This window comes from Bombus fervidus, chromosome 4 (genome assembly GCF_041682495.2).
Source record: "Bombus fervidus isolate BK054 chromosome 4, iyBomFerv1, whole genome shotgun sequence".
In the NCBI taxonomy this organism is placed as follows: domain Eukaryota; kingdom Metazoa; phylum Arthropoda; class Insecta; order Hymenoptera; family Apidae; genus Bombus; species Bombus fervidus.
This window is the reverse complement of record NC_091520.1, coordinates 12,327,918-12,348,246: the sequence shown is the minus strand read 5'-3', so window position 1 is coordinate 12,348,246 and position 20,329 is coordinate 12,327,918. Positions and strand designations below refer to the sequence as shown.

Sequence of the window (20,329 nt, the reverse complement as noted above, 5' to 3'; positions counted from 1 at the left end):
TCCGTGAAGAATTACATATACAATACTATGATTCTCTTCTGGTTCCACGACAAATTCCCAAGACGGCAATTTACAAACTCGTTTGAAAGAATCCTTCGTTCAATCTCCTTCGTTTCCCAAACCTGACGATCGTTCCTCTTGATGGTTAACCATACGAGAGGCGTGGCTGAAAAGACTATCAACAAAATGACGACGTACCAAGCGCAAACAAACCGTCGTCGTCGAGATAGATAAGTTTTATCTGGCTACCGGATAGCCCTGGTCAGCCCTTTCGGGGAAACCGCAAACTATACAACTTGTGTCGTATATTCTTAACGACACAGGATGTGTACAGGGAAATTACGGAATCTTACCACAATCTCTGCAACCACGGACCTTTATTTTCTTCGTTTAATTCTCCTCGTCTAAAATCCTTCTAACTTGATATAAAGAACACGCTGATTCCAAGTGGCAGAGTCGCAATCTACTTGAAGTAAAACATCAATTACACAGAAATACATATTTAATTTGGCAACAATATCGAAATAATTTTTTTACTATTTCACTGACTTTTCGTTAACGAGAAATATGTATCTTTTTTATGGACGCTAATAAAGTTAGAAGGCGCATGTGATTATAAACATACAACGAAGAAGATTCTTTTATCCCGTTGATTAAATAAATTTTCACTAATAAACGTAATTGTTCCGAAATTTTTGTCTCTGTTGGAGTAGACACAAAATTGATGTAATCCTTATGTTGTCATTAGCGTGTCATTGCTATGTGCTGTGCCATAATTGCCGAAGGTCATACTGAACTTTTCCTTCTCGTTGTCACGATCCGATGCGATGTGAAGCGCATAATATCGATTACAATACGAAGCATTATTCCTTTTTACGCGTTAAATTACAACAGGATTTCGAAAGGAAGATGAGTAATTTTCTATGTTTCTTTCACCGCCAGTGACAAATTGTTCTTTAAAAAAAATACTGACAAAAAATGTGACATTTCTACCGCTGAAATCCTTCTCTATCTAAGGACAACGTCTAATAATATCGGACGCACGTTCATGATATTTTTATAACGAATAGCGTGGAACGTTCTCTGCACCTCTAGAGATTTGCGGCTGTTCTGTGGGGAGGAAAATACATATGTATTTCGTTCTAGTGTATTTTTACCACAGCAACCCTCGTTCGTCTCGAATTCACGTTCTTTCCAGTGGTAAGTGGAATAATTAGGGTGAGTTCCCCTATTGGACGCGTTTCACGTCTCCACGAGGCCGCCGAGCAACAGGTGTACGAGGGTCACGTGCACGCTAAATAGACGCTGGAACGGTGCACCGTGCGTCTCATTAATTAGCGCGATCGACAGTTTGCAACTTGATTAACCGTGGCCTGCTTCTTTGTCTCGAAGAATTCGCTAGATAACGAAGCGTAGGTAGCTGAGAAAATTAAGCAAAGTAATTGAGTAATATATCAAATATAACGAAACTGGATCTTTCTAAAAATAAGCGGTATTTCCATGGTAAAAAATTTTATACAACAATTTTAATTCTCTTAGGGTTAAATCGTTTTAGGCTTTAGACAAGAGAACAATTTTTCTCTCGTCGATCGTTAATTCTTCAACGACACAGAATGTTTATTGACATAGTTTTACTATGTGAAATAATTGCATTACGATGAGCAAATAATATATCTACGAATCATTCTATTTCATCAGAGTAAAAGCGTTCTATCGATAAAACGTTCTTTTGGTATTTTTCACGGAATGAAATTTAAGAGCAATTTTGTCGAGAACTAATAGGTATATTTATCGCGTACTTAATTAATAACTTATCGTGGTATACGCTGCATCGAGAGTTATGAAAGGGCTAAGGTGTCGTTATTCGTAAGTTTTATATTTGCCAATCGTCTGACTCAATTTTATCCGGAGAAAATGATCCTGTCCAACTTTCCAAACGCAAAGAAATCGCAGTTACGACACCTGTGTGCCGTTTTTAATGTCTTAATTAACGGATAGAGGGAAGTGTCAATTAGAAGCACGAACGATCGGTGCAGCGTCCAGTGCGAAAACTGCTAGATTAAAAAAAAAAAAAAAAAATAAAAAAAGAGCGAATATAAAAACGAATTACAATCGTTTTCTTGCGTGCAGAGCACGACTAAGCGTTTTCTTCCAGTGATTGCTACCTTTGTTTGCTTTGTTCACGTGACCTGACATCTTAATCGTCACGATTTTCCCATCGGATTAAATCAAGACGTTTTTCTGGATAATATTAATATACGAGTCATTAATACATATTAATACATAATATTAATGAGGCGAAGTCGACGGAACAAGAAACGAGAATAGAACAGCGACGATTCGAATTAAGTCGCAATTAAGTCTCGTTCATACTAGTCAAGATGAATCAAGGCAAGTTAAGCGTTTTTCACGCCGTTTCAACTCGTATACCATGGATCGTGTCGCTGATAAGCATTTTCGTCCTCATCAGAATGTTACACTTCTCGCTAGCTGCCTTCGATATCCTTGCGATGCAAGGCCAGTCGTCAAGCAAGCTATTTATCAATTAATTCTGCCTATATTACTCATCGATTCTATGTATATTACTTATTATTAATTCTCTATATATTAACGCTTTAATTTGATTTCACACCGCTTGATGGATGTAACTTGATTTGTATGAGCACGAATTTGAATTCAAACAACACGAGAGGTTTACCAACGTATACCTTCTATATTTACTTGACTTGAAATATCTTCAAGTTTCTATCTATTGCCTCATTAATCAAATCACTTGACGTCGAGTCAGTTTGTATTCAAACAACTTGACCAGTCCGAGCGAGACTTGAAACGAGACAAAGAGGAAGACAAAAAAAAGAACGAAAGTTTACAAAATTGTTCGAGTCGTATACGTATGCGTGTAACGTGGCAACGAAATAAGAGAGTGGAAGATTTTGGAACCGAGCTGCACACACAGGCTAGTAGTTTGTTCAGGACAGCTGCCGCAGTTGTTTGGCTGCTGAGTATATTCCAGAGTCGCCGTGGAAAGAGGGATAAGCCAGAAGACGTTGCCAGCACGTGCCCCGTGTCCGTTAAAACTCATCTACAAACTTACTTCACCGTGTTCCACGTGGTGGAGAAGAAGGGAAAAAAATTACGACCCCATAAGCGAACGTCGAAGGAACTCGATCGTTTTTTAATTCTCCAGCTTGGAGAAAGAGAGAGAGAGAAAATATGGTCCAGGCGTTGCACGCGTATCCGGGAAAATTTGACGTCAACCAGACGTTGGTTCGCTCAATTCTCTTTCTCAGTCAATTACGTGAAACGCTTTTATCGGACCGCGATACGTTTCACCGAGTGCTTCCTAGTTTGTTCGGCACTGAGAAATTATTTTATAATATATATTGGAATGCAACGTAGGTTCTATTAAATTTTTAAGCTCTCAACTTTCTCACTCTGAGACATTCAGACGCTTGTTTGCCTTTGACAGAGATTAATTTAATCGAAAAATTCGAGACAAATTTTTTTGCATGATTTTATTCTTTGCGATCATTTTGCAGTTAATGTATAACAGAACGCGACACGATGGAATTAATCTTCAATACGAGCCGCTCGTAGCATCTCTCGGATTTTTTTCACGTTGAAACAACGTAGACTCGTAGCTGACGTTACGTCTGTCCCTAAAACTGTAAAAGGCTACGTAGACTGCTCGGAATTTCTCCAGCTTTTTAACCTTAAGTCTCTGTACAGAACTAGCTATACCTCTGATAGTTGTATCAATCGTATCTGCAAACATGTCAAATCGCTCGCCCACCTATTCCGCTTCTTTTGCAAATTCTTAATTATCTGTTCATTTGTATCAATCTTTAGCTGTACCAAAGGCTGTTATCTCTGCAATAAATAAAAATAAGCAAGCAAATAAATGAAATTAATATACGTGTAATAATAAATTTGGAGTAGATACGTACGTACCTACCTACCTAGCTAACCTAAAGTTTGTTGGAAACTTCTGTACATTTACATTGCGTCATTCCTAAATTATAAACTAGACAAAGAAGGTTGTTTCAAACGACCTTCTTTTAAATAGAGCCTGATTGTTATTTCTACATTATTCATTTAACATTATTCAAATGAGGAATTACTTAAAATACTCTGTCTCGTGTTTGCACATCGTAATGTGATCACTTTGCATAAGATACGAATTACCGGGACCAGTCGTTAAACTATTCAAAAAATATCGAATAATATTCTGTAAGGTATTTATCTTCTAGGAATTTCAAACGATCCTCTAAAAATGTTTCCGTCGATAAAATCCGAACGATCGAGCCGACCACAATGACGAAGTACAGTCGCTTTGCAATTAAAAACAGTACGTTTCGTGACAAAAGATTTTTCGGCTTCGTGCACGATTACCAGGGAAAAATGCAGATCACCAGAGAATACCAAGTGACTGAGGACGATTATTAAATTTGTCTTCGAAGTGAAAGAGTACACGGAACCGGAGCAGATCGAGAGTGAACTTTCTATCGCTGATAATTAACGATAATGGCGAACGTTTCAGAAGGAACCTTTCGTCGGTGAAAGATTCTCTCTTTTCTTGTCAATTGGAATTTATCCTGCTCTTGAGTTGCGAATAATCTGGTGTGTTTCAAAAGTTTCAGTGTTACCCATAAATTGAAACCATGACCAAAATTTATATCACCATACGACAAACTATAAACCGAGCTTTTTTTTTAATAGAAAAATGGTTGAAACGTGAGTGATTGAATTTAATATTTTTACGACACTAAACGATAAAAATTGTATTAAAATTATGATGTAACAAACTAGAAACAGAGTATTTCTCTGTAAAATATTTCCAAAACTCAAAACAATATAACACGTTCATGCATATTTGAAGATCTAATTCCTACAGTCTACACGGGCAGCCTTTAATCGTCTTTAATTCCATCGTAGAAAATTCAGAAGGGAAACTAAAAGGGGCAATAAATTCGTTTTAACGTCTGAAACCGGCGGGACCAAAAATCCAAGTCGTCCAAGCGACTGTTTCGAATAAAAGTGTGTCGCTTCAAGTCAATTAAGCTTATCGTATCAAAAGAATTATTTTTCTGTCGACTGTACGATATCGGTTAGGCCCGGGGTTGAGCTCTGGTCGCAAATAACACGAGCTATGCAAATTTATGTTGAACGAGTCGGGTCAAGTGTCAGCCGGGTCGCAGGTCATTAGCCATTTGCATTTCCATTCGATTAAGCAATGCCCATCGCGGATAACTTGGCTTCGATATCGGGCTGGATATCGAATTTTGTTCCGTGACAAGAGAAAAAACAACATAGAAACGAAATAACCATTCTTGCACCTGCACCTTCTCCATCCTTAAATTCGCGAATTATTTTTTAGACGTAGCTGTTTGAATTGGTAATATTCTTCGAATATAACGCTTGGTAATATAGCGGGAAAGTATAAAATAATATATACGAGGGAGTAATAAAAACCTTACAATTACTGTGTACAATATAAACCAGAGATCAGCGTAATGTATACACATGCATATATGCAATAAGAGTCCTATATCGCGCAAATAGGTTTATCCTATTCACTTTTTGAGATCATACACGGTATAATTGTAAATATCTCAACTGTCATTGGACAGCAGTTAGTCACGAACATTGGCTGGAAAGTAAAAGCAATTAGACAGCTATAAAAGTATTCTCCAGAGGCTCTATGGTTCCTAATGGTGCAAGAAGTTAACGCGAGGAATGCGGAGGTAGACAGAGCTCAGTCTAGACAAAGTTACCACGTAAGTAGCGCGTTATACCACGTAAGAAATAATGCTACTTAACTTCAACTCATTCGTGTACTCGATTTAATTTTCTTTTTTTTTTTATCGAGCAACGAACCAGCTAGTATTCCCCTTAAGCGTTCGTACGTTTAAAACAACCGCGATAATAAATCCTCGATTTCATTAAAAAAAAAGCCCTACCATGAGAGTCGATGCTTCGATGGCAAAGCAATTATTCGAAGATTAATCGGTCTGTCCGAGACAGCACATCTCAATAGGCTTTCGTTTGAGAACGTAAGAGTGTCCCAACAACGATCGATAATCGCGATCGCCACAGATAGGCAGATGCATCCTCGATCTATAGGCCTGTTTCGATCACCAGCTCACCAGCTAACAGCCATTACATCAGATACGATTAGTCGCACGAAAGGAAACGTAATGTCCACATGTTCCACTTGTAACGTAATTACGGCCCGCGGCTCTCCTGCGTATGAGGTGCTACTTGTATATGTTCGAAAGGTTTCGTATGAGAAAGTGGAAGATACGAAACGCAGCCTCCTTCGACTAGGATTATCGAAAATGAATTAAAAGAAGCTGTATTTAATGGCTCTGTTCAAGCTACATTTAATAATGATAAAATAAAAGGATTTCATTTGGTCGAGTATCTTGTACGTATTTTAGGTCTCTAAATTCTTAGAGAATTTACTTTTCGTTCGTGGGAGATTGTACAGATGTTTTATGTAAGTTGATTAATTTTCTATTAAGGTAGGTTAGATACTTTCATGTAATTGTAGGTGATCGACGCGATTACTATGTGTTTTACATAGTACGTATCGACAGTGATATTTATCGCGTAGAATATATAGTGTCAACGTTGTCAAGTTAGCGTCAGTCAATAGTGTCAAAATTAAGTACCTTGCAATTGAGTGGTCTGTGTCACGCTATTGTGGGCATAGCCTAACGATACGTTTTTACTGCAAACAGCAGATATATATTTACGAATTCGTCTAATAACTTCATTTTTATTTCCACTTTCATGTAGCGAGTGGATTTCATAAAAAAAAGTGAAATTTCAAATGAATTTCAATAAATATGTAACGGTACATGAGCTACAGGACAATTCAAATTATGTTGTTGTTTTGCCTCGGAGTAGCAATATCGTTAGGTCCATCAAACGTAGACGAATTCGAATTTTCCGGCTCTCCCCTGACCAGTATAAATAAACGGACGCGATCGTAAGGAATTCAGTATCTACTGGTTATCAACGAATTATCAGCGATCTAATTAGCGATTTACACTGTCTTTAACGAATCTGTTGGTACGAGCGATTATTGTCTGTATTAATTTATTTATTATTTTAAATATATTTGACGGTTTTCAACAGCGAGTTATCTCGTTATTCGAACAAACCAACCATCCTCTACAAAGACTAAACGATCCTCTACAAATAAAAACCCCTGGACACAACGAACCTCCAATTTTCTCGTAAAAAGAAATCCCCCCATTCCATATTTCCCATCCAAGTAAAAGCCAAATTTCGAATCTTTCTTCCTAAAAGCTGCACACAGATCCAGAAAATTTCAAACTGAAGCAAATATTAACCGAAATTCGCCACTGTTTCACTTGCGCGAACGCTGTTTCGTTTCATCGGCGTATGAAACCAAATCGCGACAGCGTAAATTCGGCTTTCGGGACAAACCAAACTGAGGCAAATTTTTAGAAAGGCGACCTCGCTGTTTAAACATTCTCATGGCGAATACGCGATTCGCGTGAAGCAAATATTCGATGGAGAAATTTGTAGAAGGTTCGAATTCGACCTAAAATTCTTCGATCACGGAGGTCTTCGATTCGCTTGGTTCTGACAGGAGATAAATCTGCGAGGCCTGAGGATCGACTCCATCGCGATCCACGGAATCCGAGGGGGCATCGGGCATTTACTGGCAGAGCTCGTCGTGCTCGATCATACACGGCATTCGCAACGAGCCAGCCACAGGCGTCGTTCCTGCAAATGTGGTCCGATTGATATTCCAACCACGGAGCAAGCGTTGCGCCGTGGCACGTGGGTTTTCAATTCGACTTCTCCGGCAGCCGTGCCGGCGTTCTCCGTTCTCTCGATCCTTACAACCGGACAATCCTTCTCCTCCTGACGATTACACGTTCCACGACGCGTACGTTCCCTCGTCACGATGAATAATTCCGTATCGTGGCTGATACACTTTGCACCCGTGCCATCATTCCCTCTGTTGGATGTGGTGTTTCGCGACAAGGCAGTGCCGATTTTTCAACGAATTCGTTTAGGATTATTTATAGAAGAAGATTCTGAAACTTCTTTATAGCCAAGATTTTGTTTGCTTCTTAAAAGGAGCAGATCGTAATTCGTCGTAATTTTTCAGTTTGGTCCGAGCTTTCGCAGATAATAGTCGTATCGCTTGGAAGTCGAGCTGATCGACTACGTTTTCTGGAAATTTCTTAATTTTCATATCGGAACGTACGATCGTAAATAGCGTATCGCTGTACACGTGATACGAATGACAGTCAGAAATTGATAGGTAACAGAATCGTGAGTAATTCATGAATCTGACTTGATCGTGAACTTTAAGCATTTTATGCAAATAAATCGCTCCGTTTGTCATCTTGTAAAACATCTTGATTTTCTAACTTCTTCGCTTCACATCTCTTCGTACATCTCTTAAATATCTTCTGAAGTTTTACGTATCGGAGAATGAATAAATTTTGTAAAACGTTCCTTTCCTTTGTAAATTATACATTGATTCTACGATATAAGCCCGTTTTACGGGAACGGATTAACGATATTCGCGATTTATTATTTCTATCGCGTGTCAAATTCGCCAATGCCATTTAAGGATACGTCGGACGATCGGGAGAGCTCTCTAGCGAATAGCTGGCTCGAAACGACCACGAACAGCGTCGATACTTTGTACGTTTGTAACCAGCGCGCCGGCATGCAAATTTGTTGGCTCGCACGTGTTCGTGAGTGGCTGTACGCACACGCACGCGGCCGCGTGTGCCTGTGCGCGTTGAGACAAAGGTGCTTATGGGTTACGGGAGACTTACCGTGCGTGCACGCCATACATACTTAATGGACTTTCGGCGGTACGTCGTTGGAAGAGCTTATAGCCATGCAAATCCAGCTGTGCAGATATCCCCGCGTTCCCCAAGGAAACACGATTTTTATCGCACCGCGCCATCCTAAGTTTCTTGACGCCGCAACTAGCGTTGCTTTCGTCTAGAACGCGTTCTCCTGTTTCTTCTTCCTTTTCTTTTTCGTCTTCTCTTTCTTCTTCTTCTTCCTCCTCCTCCTCCTTTCTTTCTTTATTCTTCGTAAATCTTGATAAATCATAAATCGTTCGATTTACTGTTTTGAGAACAGGTTTCGTTTTAAAGCTTCGTTTCGTAGAAGCGAAGAGAATAAAGTTCGAGCCTGACGGATAATTTGCGTTTATCGAAAACGGAAGAAACGTAACGAAGCAAGTTTGATAAGATAGAGCGGTGGTTGGTGTGAAAATGAAGCCAGTGGTCTGGTCATGTATGGCCGCAGGTCTTGTGCTTCCTTCTGACATAAATTTTCCAAAATGATGGATTTTTTCTCGAATGAAATTGTAACGATTAAAGATTTCGTAGAAGCATAATCTGCTTGCAATTAAGTATTCCCTCGCCATCGAAACGTTCTAGGCTAATTTCTAGCCTCGAACCGTTCACAAATTCACCCCAAAACTCCAGTCTAACCTACGATAAGGTAATGAAAAGACAAGGAACATCAGATAAGGAAACAAAATTCGATCCTTAACCATCCCCCCAGGAATTTCAAATGCGTGCTCGTACGTAAATCCCAGACAGAAAACAGTATCGCCTGACAAACTGGAATAACGTATGAAACGAAATCAAAGAACATCTTAAGGTATTTGTGGCGCGATAATATTCTTCGAGATCAAAGCACGCCGAGACTCGAAAATCATATTCTTCGCGCATGTCCGAGATTCTCCGTCTAGGAAGGAATTTCTTGGCTGTCTGTACTTTCTACGCGCGCGCACTAACAAACAATTCAGAAATGGACAGAGCGGCGCAACTTCGCGTTATAATATACGGCACTTTGGGCGCAGAAATTACCGATATGGCATACTTCACAGTACGTACGTACTTTTATTCGAAAACGACGAGACAAAGGCTAAATTTTCCGTAAAGAAAAAAAGAAAGAAAAAGATTCTTCTAGCCATTTTACGCAGTACTTTTTCTATCAATTTCGTAGTAACGGCTTCTCTGTAATTAATTAAAAAGTGATTTTTCCAGTGACTTGAGAATCATACAAAACTTTCAACTTTAAAAACGAATATTTCCATCTTGGTAAAGCTAGGTTCCCTAAAAAAAATTGAATCCCACATAGGTGAAAATAACGTACCGCCAAACTTTCAACGAAATCGTAAGGAACTCGATGTACGCTACAGATAGCTTAAGGAAACGGACATTTAATTTTAAACCCCGAAGATCTTTCAAAGTCTACTCATATATATATATATATATGTCGTATAGATGGTAGACAAAGAATCGCGGAGAGGAGAGCATTGAGCGATCGCGCCATAAGGCGTACGCCGCGTTGTGCACGGCATAGAGCAAGCGTACCTACAACGACGATGCACCTGCACCTGCCCGCCAGTTGCACCCCTCTTTACGACGATGCTATCTAGGATGTAGTGTGCATGCCCCCCTCGCCTCTGTTCGCTTTCGCTGCTCCTGCCGCCGCCGCCGCCGCGACACCTGACGCTCCTCCGTCTACACGCTCCTCCGGCTCTCTCTTCTGCACGCTGACGCGCGCGCGACCGCGTGCACGCCGCTTTGTGAGAAGTACCATTAACCTGGCTTCTCACACATCCACCGATCCCGACTGTTCCGAGTCTGTCTGCCTCTCTACCTGTCTCCCCTTTTCCAACAAACACGCAGTTTACCACCTACCGATAATTTTCATAGGCAATGTTTGTGCTAGGTTGGAAATATATGTATATAATGTGTACGGAGGTTGAGAGAGGTTTGAGGATGGCAAGGTATTTCATTAGGAAGGAGATGGTTTAGGGTAGGTCTCGGAGCGGTATACGTGTCGGAGAAATTGGGATCTTTGGTCATAGTTTTGCCGGTGATTCTGAAAGATATTCAACGTTTCGCGTTTGACGGACGAGTCGAATTCTGTTGAACGACGCAACAATCAACTCGATGCAACGCTTCGATTTCTATTACTTCGCAAAGATGATGTCAGATTATCGTAACGTTAGTAGAAGCAAAGCGAGATAAGCGATAAGCTCATCTATTTTAGATTCTTGATTTAGGACACTTTCATAATCACCGGCACAGTTAATGTGGGAGATTTTAAAGTTGCATCTGTAATTGTGGGGTAATTCTGGTTTTGTAGAGTTTGTTTATTATATACTGGAGCGCAAAGGAAATTTAGATTCGAACGCGGAATTTTAGTTGTATGAGATTCCTGAATCATTGGGAATCCCAACGTGCAGGATATTCCAAGTTGTGAAATTTTCAAACGTAAATAGCCCCGTATTCGATAAATGTCGAGTTCTCCACCATTGAAATTTGGAAAATCTAAATTCAAAAAATACTATGTTTTCTTTTCATTAGCCCTCGCTCAAATTTCTAGTTAAGTTAAGTACATCAAGTGTATTGTGGTACACGCAGCCGCTTAATTTGAGCGTATCCTCACGTTGCAGATATACCGGCACAAGTGCCGCCGTTAACACCTGGGACCAACAAGAAGATGACCGAGGCCCTGGAGGCCTCTTTCGCCTCCTGGGAGAAGGAACGAGTCCGCCTCAACATAACCAAAGGTGAGTGCCGCCTTTTTCCTTCTTCTTCTTCTTCTTCTTCTTCTCTTAATACCGCGTATACTCGTATTCCAACCTCGTGGAAAACGTTCTTTCGTCTTTCTTTCTTTCTTTCTTTCTTTCTTTCTTACTTCGCCTCTTTTCCCTTCCTCCTTATGTACGTTCCATGGCGTACAGGTTTCTCAACGACTTCTAATTACAGGATCATTGCCGCGATACTCGTGATCCTATTCGCGAGCTTTGACGTTTTCATCCGATCTCTGTATACGTGTTTGTTCGATTGCTTTTTCTGTACCGATGTGAACTATAGCTTGGAAATGTATAAGTGATCTATTTTTTTCTTCTTTTATCTCGTATCTCAAAGATCTTTTTTTTTTTTTTTGTTAACAGAATCTTTTTTTTTTTTGCTAATAGAGACACTTATCCTCTATGTCGTAAAATGTCTCTTTTTCTTTCTTTTCTTTTTTTCTCGTTGAGAATCGTGGATCGATATTGAAAGATAGAGTGTTTCAGTGTGTTGGATGAGATCGAAGTTCTTGAATCTAATCTCATTAAGAAGGAATTAGAGACGCCTTGAATGTATCGTTAAGACGTTAATCAGCTCGGTATAGCATAAATGTTGATCAAGACTGGATACATTTATTGATCCTGATTAAGATATCCTCGGAAAATGCATTTATTGAGAATCGAGAGTCAGAAGCAGATGCTGATTAATCAAGCCCCAGCGTTTTTGCAACGGTTTGTGGCATTTGCGTTTTTTCCTGGCTGTTATTCTAATAAGTATGATCAATCGAGGTTTTAATCGACGTAATATTCCTCGATACATATCATTCCTTTTAACTACGACATTCTTTAACATTCGTCTTAACATCTTTTAACATTCCGCGTTCTCCAGCTAAATGTATATCCTGTTCCATTCTCTATGACCTCGCTATCCTTCGGAAATTTCAAAACTTCCAAACTTCATCTACTCTTCAGCTCCAAGCCAAGATCGAACAACCCCATAGAAAAATCTGTCTTATTACGCGTTCTCGTTCTCAAAAAATTGTATTAACACGTACGTTACGCCAGTAATTTCCCAAACTCAAAACCTCGATGCTTTGTTCGTTTACTATTCGAAACCAAGAGCATTGTTCTCAGCAGTTTCGAAAAGGAAATCCACTCTAAAATATCCTACACGCCTAAAGAAGAGAAGCAAAACGCGACAGCTCGAAACGATTATTCCGCACAACGAAAAAAAACCTCTGGAAACTTCAGCGCACGATACTCGAACGAGCTTCTCGTTTGGTTGCACAACGCGTCACGGTCGACCGCGAACGAGAGAAATTTGTCGAAAAATCGGAGTATGGTCTGCGTGTGTGCCCTTTCGAAACCGGGAAAAACCTTGCTGCGTGCAATGGTACGTGCGTGCGTGCGTGCGTGCATGCGTGCGTGAGTAAGTGAGTGAGTGAGTGCGTGCGTGCGTGCACGGAGACGCGCGAGTATATACGCGATGTGATGTGATGTGCGACGAGGCGGCGATGTGCAGGAATTGTGAATGTGATGTTGATGGTTCTGATGGGGAGCCGATGCCACACATCCGGTATGCGCATTCAGAGCCACGCGGGTGTGACGTTACTTCCGGTCTACATGCCCCGGGTTCGTACCCTCCGGCCAGATCACCTACAGTCTGACCTCCGTGAACCTAACGAGCAACCTCGCGCCGTTCCACTTTACAACGGACCGCAGTCGCGCTGATTCTCTAGTCCTTTCTTCTTCCTTCTTTTTCGCCACCTTTTTCTTTTAGTTCTGTCTATAATGTCGTCTTTTTACTCGTTCTTTTCTCGTTTCTCGTTCTTTACTCTTCTGTACTATCGATCTTCCTCTCGACGTCCATTGTCTTTGCTCTGGCGTTTATCACAGTTTGGCTGTAGGCTGATGATGATTTAAGGGAGTAAGAGGATTTGGAGTTTGGAAATTTTCGAGCGGAGATCAAAGGAGGATTTTATTCTTTTGGGAGATAGCTCTTTTATGGTAGAGATTGACGCAGGTTAAATTATAGTGCCATGGTATCACGGTTTTTCGTTTAAGCCGATACGAGTCGGGTTGAAGTACAAGTCCCTTACGATGTTAGGACTTGCGGTAAGGATTATGGTTTCAACTTAACTTAAAGGCAGTTTGTATTTGTATCAAAGTTTCGTTTGAATTGCAGCTTTATTTTCAATTCCTTATTTACATCGAAAGTTAGTATGTTTATTTATTCAAGTATATAAAATATTCAAATTAAAGCACAAGAGGATTTGGAGTTTGGAAATTTTGGGGCGGTGATCAAAGGGGGAAACGAGGATTTTATTCTTTTAGGAGATATCTCCTTTCGTTTTGTGTTAGACAACCATATAGGATAAATTGCAATATGTTATCAAGGTTTTCTACATAATCCCTTGCCTTGCCTTACAGTATCGTATCACGGTCATAGTATGAACTATGGTTGCAATCCAACTCAGGCAATTTGTATCTATAACGAAGCTTCGTTCGAGCTGCGGCTTTCATTTCGATTCTTTAGATTGAAAATTAGACTGCGGATTTTTATTTCATTTATACAAAGTTTAAAGGTGCAAAAATGTACACTATTCGTGTTAGAAACATTTTATATTTTCATGGAGAATACAACGATACGTACAATATCGAAAATGAAGAGAAAGACAACTTCGAGTTGAAGATTTTGAAGCACAAGAGTAAAGAGAGAAACGAGAATTTTCTTGGAGACATTTCCATCGTTTTATATTAGACATTAGTGTAAGAGTAATTATATCGGTATGTTACCAAAGTCTTCTTTCTGTTTAACCGCTTGCCTTGTCTCGCACTATCACGTCACAATCGTAGTATAAACTATGGTCGTATTTATAATTAGACGTAATATTTCTAACAAAGTTTCGTTTGTACCCCGGCATTAATTACAATTCTTTACATTAAAAATTAGCGATCGTTAGACTGCGGATTTTTAATTAAATTTAATTTATTAATTAAACGAGAAAGATCCCTTTCACAAGAAAGGTGATATATAGTAAGAGGAAAACAAGCGTCGGGGTGATACAATCGCTGTGAGACAGTGGTAAGACAAATACGTGTATAAATACGTTGTACTGCAGCTCTACGCTAATGCATCGCTCGGGTTAGCTAAGCCTGGATAGACCTTCTTACTTGGATTGCTGGTTGAACTGAAGAAAAAGTTGATATTATTGCATAAAACGTTGCCTGACTCACGTATACAGGCAATAGGAGGAGAAGAACGAAGGATAGAATAGGAAATGGTGTGTAGAAGTCGATAAAGTAAAGAAACTGTATACCATCGACAAATTCCTTCAAAATTTTAAATAGAAAGATAGTTTCGCCAAGTGGATAAAATTTATATATTGCCATAATAGGATTTTATGCATTTATAAGAAATTTGAAGCTGTAAAGATGCACGGCACGGTATTTGTGTTTTGTCGAAAATAAAACACGCGATAGAATATTCAATAGGTGAAACAACACTTTATTTAAGTTCCAATTTTTCGATCGTATCGATCAAAATATGAACCTGCATAAACATTGGCAGTCTGTTAATCATAAATTTATCTGTGACGTGTAGTTGAGGCTGAACCATAAGCAAAGAAGGGGTTAGTATCCTTTATTCGAACAACAAAATATATCGCGTACTACTCACACCACCGTGATTTCTGTCTGGATCGATCGAAAAGGGAATTAACGAGTAAGTGGAATTGCAAGTAGTTTGATGTTAACACGATCCATTTCTCGAAGTTTGGTACCGTGCGTGCTACAACCGTCGACGAAGCACCTGCTGCACGGAGACACGGCGTGCATTCGCGATTGCATTGCAGGACGTCAGAACCCTCTGACGCATTCGTTATTATGATTTATTCAGAATTTGCCTTTCTTATGAATAATAAGCGCCGCCAAGGATGTATCCCCTTTGTCGAATCGAGACACGGCTCGTCACGTACCGCATCGACACACTATCAGAATGTTGCTCGCCACCGAGACTTGCCATCTTCGAACTCGCGCGATCATCGAGGACAAACATCATCGAGATCCTTGCGGTTAATATTCTGCGTTGATCGAATCCCAGGCCAAAGTCTCGATACGTTGACATTTCTTCGTTGACTTGTCGAGAATTTCTGCGATCTCAGGAACGAGAGGAATGGTCAACAAAGTATAGAAATATCGTTTATTTCCTCGTTTATTGACAGATATCGTCATTTGATGAATTCGATCGAAACGAAAGGAGTTGACGAAAAAACAGAGAAACAAGGAGGAGAGAAAAAAGAGGACGATCACTGGTTGTACGTTATCAAAGACACTAAAGCGAGTTGAAATAACACGATCGTAATAATTAGAATGATTTATTATTCCAGTAATATCCTGCAATAATTGAAACGAATTTTTTAGAAGACATTGTGTGATAACGAAATTGAAATTGCAATGTAAATTGGAATATCGAACGTCGCGCTGTGGTAACATTGGAGCGTTCAATGGAAAGCGACAAACGATCATAGATGATTAATTAAAATCTTCAGTGTGACGCGAGCTGCCATAACCTCGCATCGAGACACGTTTCAATCGGTCTGCCAGACAGATCCATAGAAACCAAACGAAATTAAAAGGAAACGAAAAAAGAGAGACGAGGAGGAGAAGGAGATTGGCGTCCACCTGTCCATGAGGGGCCGGTGAAATTTATCACTGGAGGGCAGGTACATCGTATCGTAGGTAAACTGCTTGGCCCTCGCGCAAGCCAGACGGTTCCTAAACCAACCGACCGAAATCACAGTCGGTATTTCTCGATTATTGTCGAAAAAGCTTGCGCGTGACACCTGCGGCGATTATCTCTGTTTGAAGATCTCTCGACTAGCTGGATCGCTTCCACCGGTGCTCTTAGACACCCTTGAGTTCTTGACAATTCGCGGTGTCTCTATCTCTCTTTGATAATAATCGCAAATATTTCGGTTATATAAACGTTCTAAGAAACTCTGAGCAAAAATTATATATCTTCCATAATAATAATCGGTTTAAAATACAAACTATAATGGAGTAATTCGAGCTGGCAAAGAAGAAGAAGAAAAAAGGAACAGTAATCCTCCGATTCGAAAGTATCCAGCTTCTACGTAATTTCATTTTTAAGGTGCTATCGCAACGAGGAAGTAGTTTCGCTTTCTAATAGTTTGAGCGAACCGACAAAAAACCGGGCCAAAATCCATCAAAATCAAGTAACTCTCTCGAACGTGTTTCAAAATTCGTATTCCGCTAATATTCGTAGCGAACTTTACGCTATTCAATACCAAACCTATACCTCTTTTTATCTCTCTCTTTATCTTGCGTTTGTCTGTATCTCTCTTCAACAAATACAATTTCAATATCGCGTACAGCCCTGAATTTTTACGGTCTCGTTCCACACCGATCTCGAGTAACCATCAGCGGTCCTGGGAAACTCGTGTGCACTAGCATCGTGCACTAGCGGACGTCAGAAATCGCGATCAGAAATCAAAGGTGGCCGACGAAAGAGGCATAATGATCGGGTAGAGCGAAAAAGAATAGAAGGAAGAACGTCGTCGGCCTTAGTCCTTGGATGGCCATAGCGAAATCGCGGAGCCGCGGACGGATCTCGCGATCGTCGTCGCGCGTCGCTACGTGACTCGCGAGAGTAACGCCGTTTTTATGAATGGAAGATATTCCTCGTTTCCATTCGTGGAAACGATGAAAACCAGCCAACCAGTCGACGAGAAGGATCGAGCCCGGGGATCGGTGTCGCGGCGATAATACATAAATAGAGGAAAGGTGAGAGAGAGCAAAGAGGACTTGGCTCGCGCGAGTGTCTAACGGCACGGCACGATCAAAGCGACCGCCGATATTTGAGGATCGCGCCGATGTTTGCCGAACTTATTCCTTGTCAGCATTGTTAACAGACTGCTCTCCCTCTTGCTCGTGGTGACACTCCTCCACCCTCTCTACCCTCATTCCGCTCATTCTTTCACGATTACTCCGTTTATTTCGCTTTTAACTACCTCTTAAATGGTCGGGTTATGTGAAGCTATTTTTGGTTCTTTCTTCTTTCTTTTCTTCTTTTTGTTCTTTTTGTTCCGCCGAGGGAAGATCCTCGTGGAAGAAATCGAAATTGCCTTCGGTCTTGAAGCTCCAAGCGACCGAGAGTTGAAAGAGCGAAAGGTTGCGTTTACTCTCCTGCGTTCTACGGATTACTCTCGATCGGACAATATTTTTTCATCGTTAGGAAATTTCTCAAGTTGCAGAGAAACCAGGGAAAAGGCTTGCATCCATGTGATTACGTTACGTTACGTTAAACTACGATATCCTTGAAACGTTAGGAAAAAAGAGTGGTTTTCTCGATCGAAAGAAAATCGAGATTCTGACGTAAAAGATCAACCTGCTCGCAGCAGAGTTAATTAGAGAAATTTCGTCAGATGTGGAACAAAATCGAGATTCGGCTTTCCAATAAAGCAACTACGAGAGCTTGGAAATCGTTCCACGGAATTTCCCTCCGTTTTCTCGTTTCGTAATTACGTCGATGTAATTTTCTCGTTAGACGATAGAGCAATAGACGTAAACGAATGCGGAAAAAACGAACCAAGGTAAGATATTTGCGCGCGAGAGGGTAGAAGGAGTGATTACAGAGCGTAGTATCGGGTCGGTTTAGTCGAAGGCTCTCTCTCTCTCTCTCTCTCTCTCTCTCTCTCTCTCTCTCTCTCTCTCTCTCTTTCTCTCTTGTCCGCGCGTACATTGGTTACAGCTTTTAATCAACCGTACCGCAATAGACTAATCTAGGCAATTAGTTTCCTACGACGTAATCAGCTGGCAGATAAGGTGAAACAGCGGGTGGGAGTTAAAAGTCCTGTATTACATTAGATTATTCTTGGTGCATTATCATCGCCCGGAGAGAGAAATATGCAGATCGCGACGCCGCCGGTTAGAGATTATCGACGAAACGAGAAAATATCCAACAAGTGGATGCTTCTTCCAGTCTGTTCTCGTTTAAAAACAGTATGTATTAAGTTAATTCTATATAGCGATGGGATCGAATTTAATGTATAGTCTATTGCGATAGAAAAGTTTCACTTCGTGAGATTCAATTATTATTCATGAGAGGTCATATTTCATTTTCCGTGACGGAACACGATGTTTTCAATTGCAAATAAGCGATTAGCTTGAATATTCGAGGACTCTGTTAATGAAATTTTTTATGAAACCGTTTTAAAGGAATGAAACGTTACGAACGATGTAGATACTGTTAAACATTCTATAATCTTTATATTCTCTTATCCGAATTATTTTTCTCGGATATCTCTTCAGCCTTTCTTAAAATACCTTTTGTATGGCTATTATTTTCCAATTTAAACTTTTCAATCGATCTTTCTGTTCACGTGTTGATTTCAAACAGAATGTATCCACTATTTCCATTATCCCACAACGGCTCTCTATCATTGTATTTTGTTCTCTGTACGCTAAGGCTTTTTTCACGCTAACGTTAATCTTGCCAAATAAACGAGTAAATAAATAAATTGCAACATTAAAATTTTCACTGCGTGAGAGCCTCCATTACTATTCGCAGAATGTTATATGTTCCACTTTTCGTATTTACAAAGTACTCAGGATATACGAACCAGTTTCGAATACCAAAAAGAGCAAAGTTCGGGAACGTACTTCTAAATCGTCCGAACACTTGGACGCTCGAAAGAATTAAATTCGAAGACGCGTTGCTCAAGATCCTTCTTCTTCTTCTTTTTTTCCTGAAAGAAAGAGAGAGAGAGAGAGAGATTTAAAACATTTGCATTGACGCAAAACGTCGCCGCAAAGAGTGAAAGTATGAAAAAAATTCCGAAATATTCGAGAGCAAAAATCGATAGTGTTTCGTCTACTCACGTTTCGACGAATTCTTTTGGCATTTGGCGTAGAGAGAGAAAGGAAGAAGGCCTCGCGTTAAGGGAGGATGGGTTCGTCGTAATTTCTGTTTGCATTACGAACCAAACTGTACTTTCACGCGGGAAGATACCGCGAAACAATGCAAGACACGCGTGCAAATATGGGCGCGCACCTCAAATGGGACATTCCAATGTTTCTCGGTATTGCTTCTACCAAAGATGGCCGGGCCCGAGTACCGATCATGTCGTCAACCCGACGCAATATCTTTCTGGTATTCGAAAAGCCTTTGTCTCGCCTCTATAATCTTTCCTTTCTCACCTCGTCACCATTTTCATCGTTACTTCATTAAAATCAAATCGATTTGCTTCTTCGTGTTATTCTCCGTTTCAATTTCCCGCCTCCGTGATTCCCGTCTAATTAAGAATTCTGTAAATTCAGCTTTCGAAGTTTTACGCAACCTCGCGTTATTCTTCGTTAAATCACGATAACGAAACGATTTGTCAGAGCGTGATCCTATTCGTGGAACAAAATAACTTTTTTTCAACTGCGTGTATACGGACGAGTCGCAGCGCAGCGACGAGAATTTTTATTGTCAGAAACACGCGAAAAGAAAAAGAACGATCGTGAAAGACGGGAACGTTAGAACTCGTCGAGACATTAGAATAGATATCGATCGTTTCCTGTTTGAAAGTAGCGAGATCGTCATTAATCATCGACCCGATTTGAATAATCATTTTCAACAGTTAGTTAGGTGCTTTTTATTCAGCGTGGATCGGTGTTAAACGTTTCGCGGTTTTATCACGGCAGCGTAAGTTATTA

At 40.3% G+C, this 20,329-nt stretch overlaps 1 protein-coding gene across 5 annotated transcripts in view; it reads left to right on the top strand.

The window, feature by feature from the left end:
* The window catches only part of Pnt (ETS transcription factor pointed), a 144,176-nt gene that overhangs the window by 91,496 nt on the left and 32,351 nt on the right, over positions 1-20,329 (top strand). For all 5 annotated transcript variants that reach the window (XM_072001467.1, XM_072001465.1, XM_072001469.1 and 2 more), the window contains one exon: positions 11,489-11,605. In XM_072001467.1, coding sequence (XP_071857568.1) covers positions 11,489-11,605 — 117 coding nt within the window. The remainder of the gene's footprint in view (positions 1-11,488; positions 11,606-20,329) is intronic.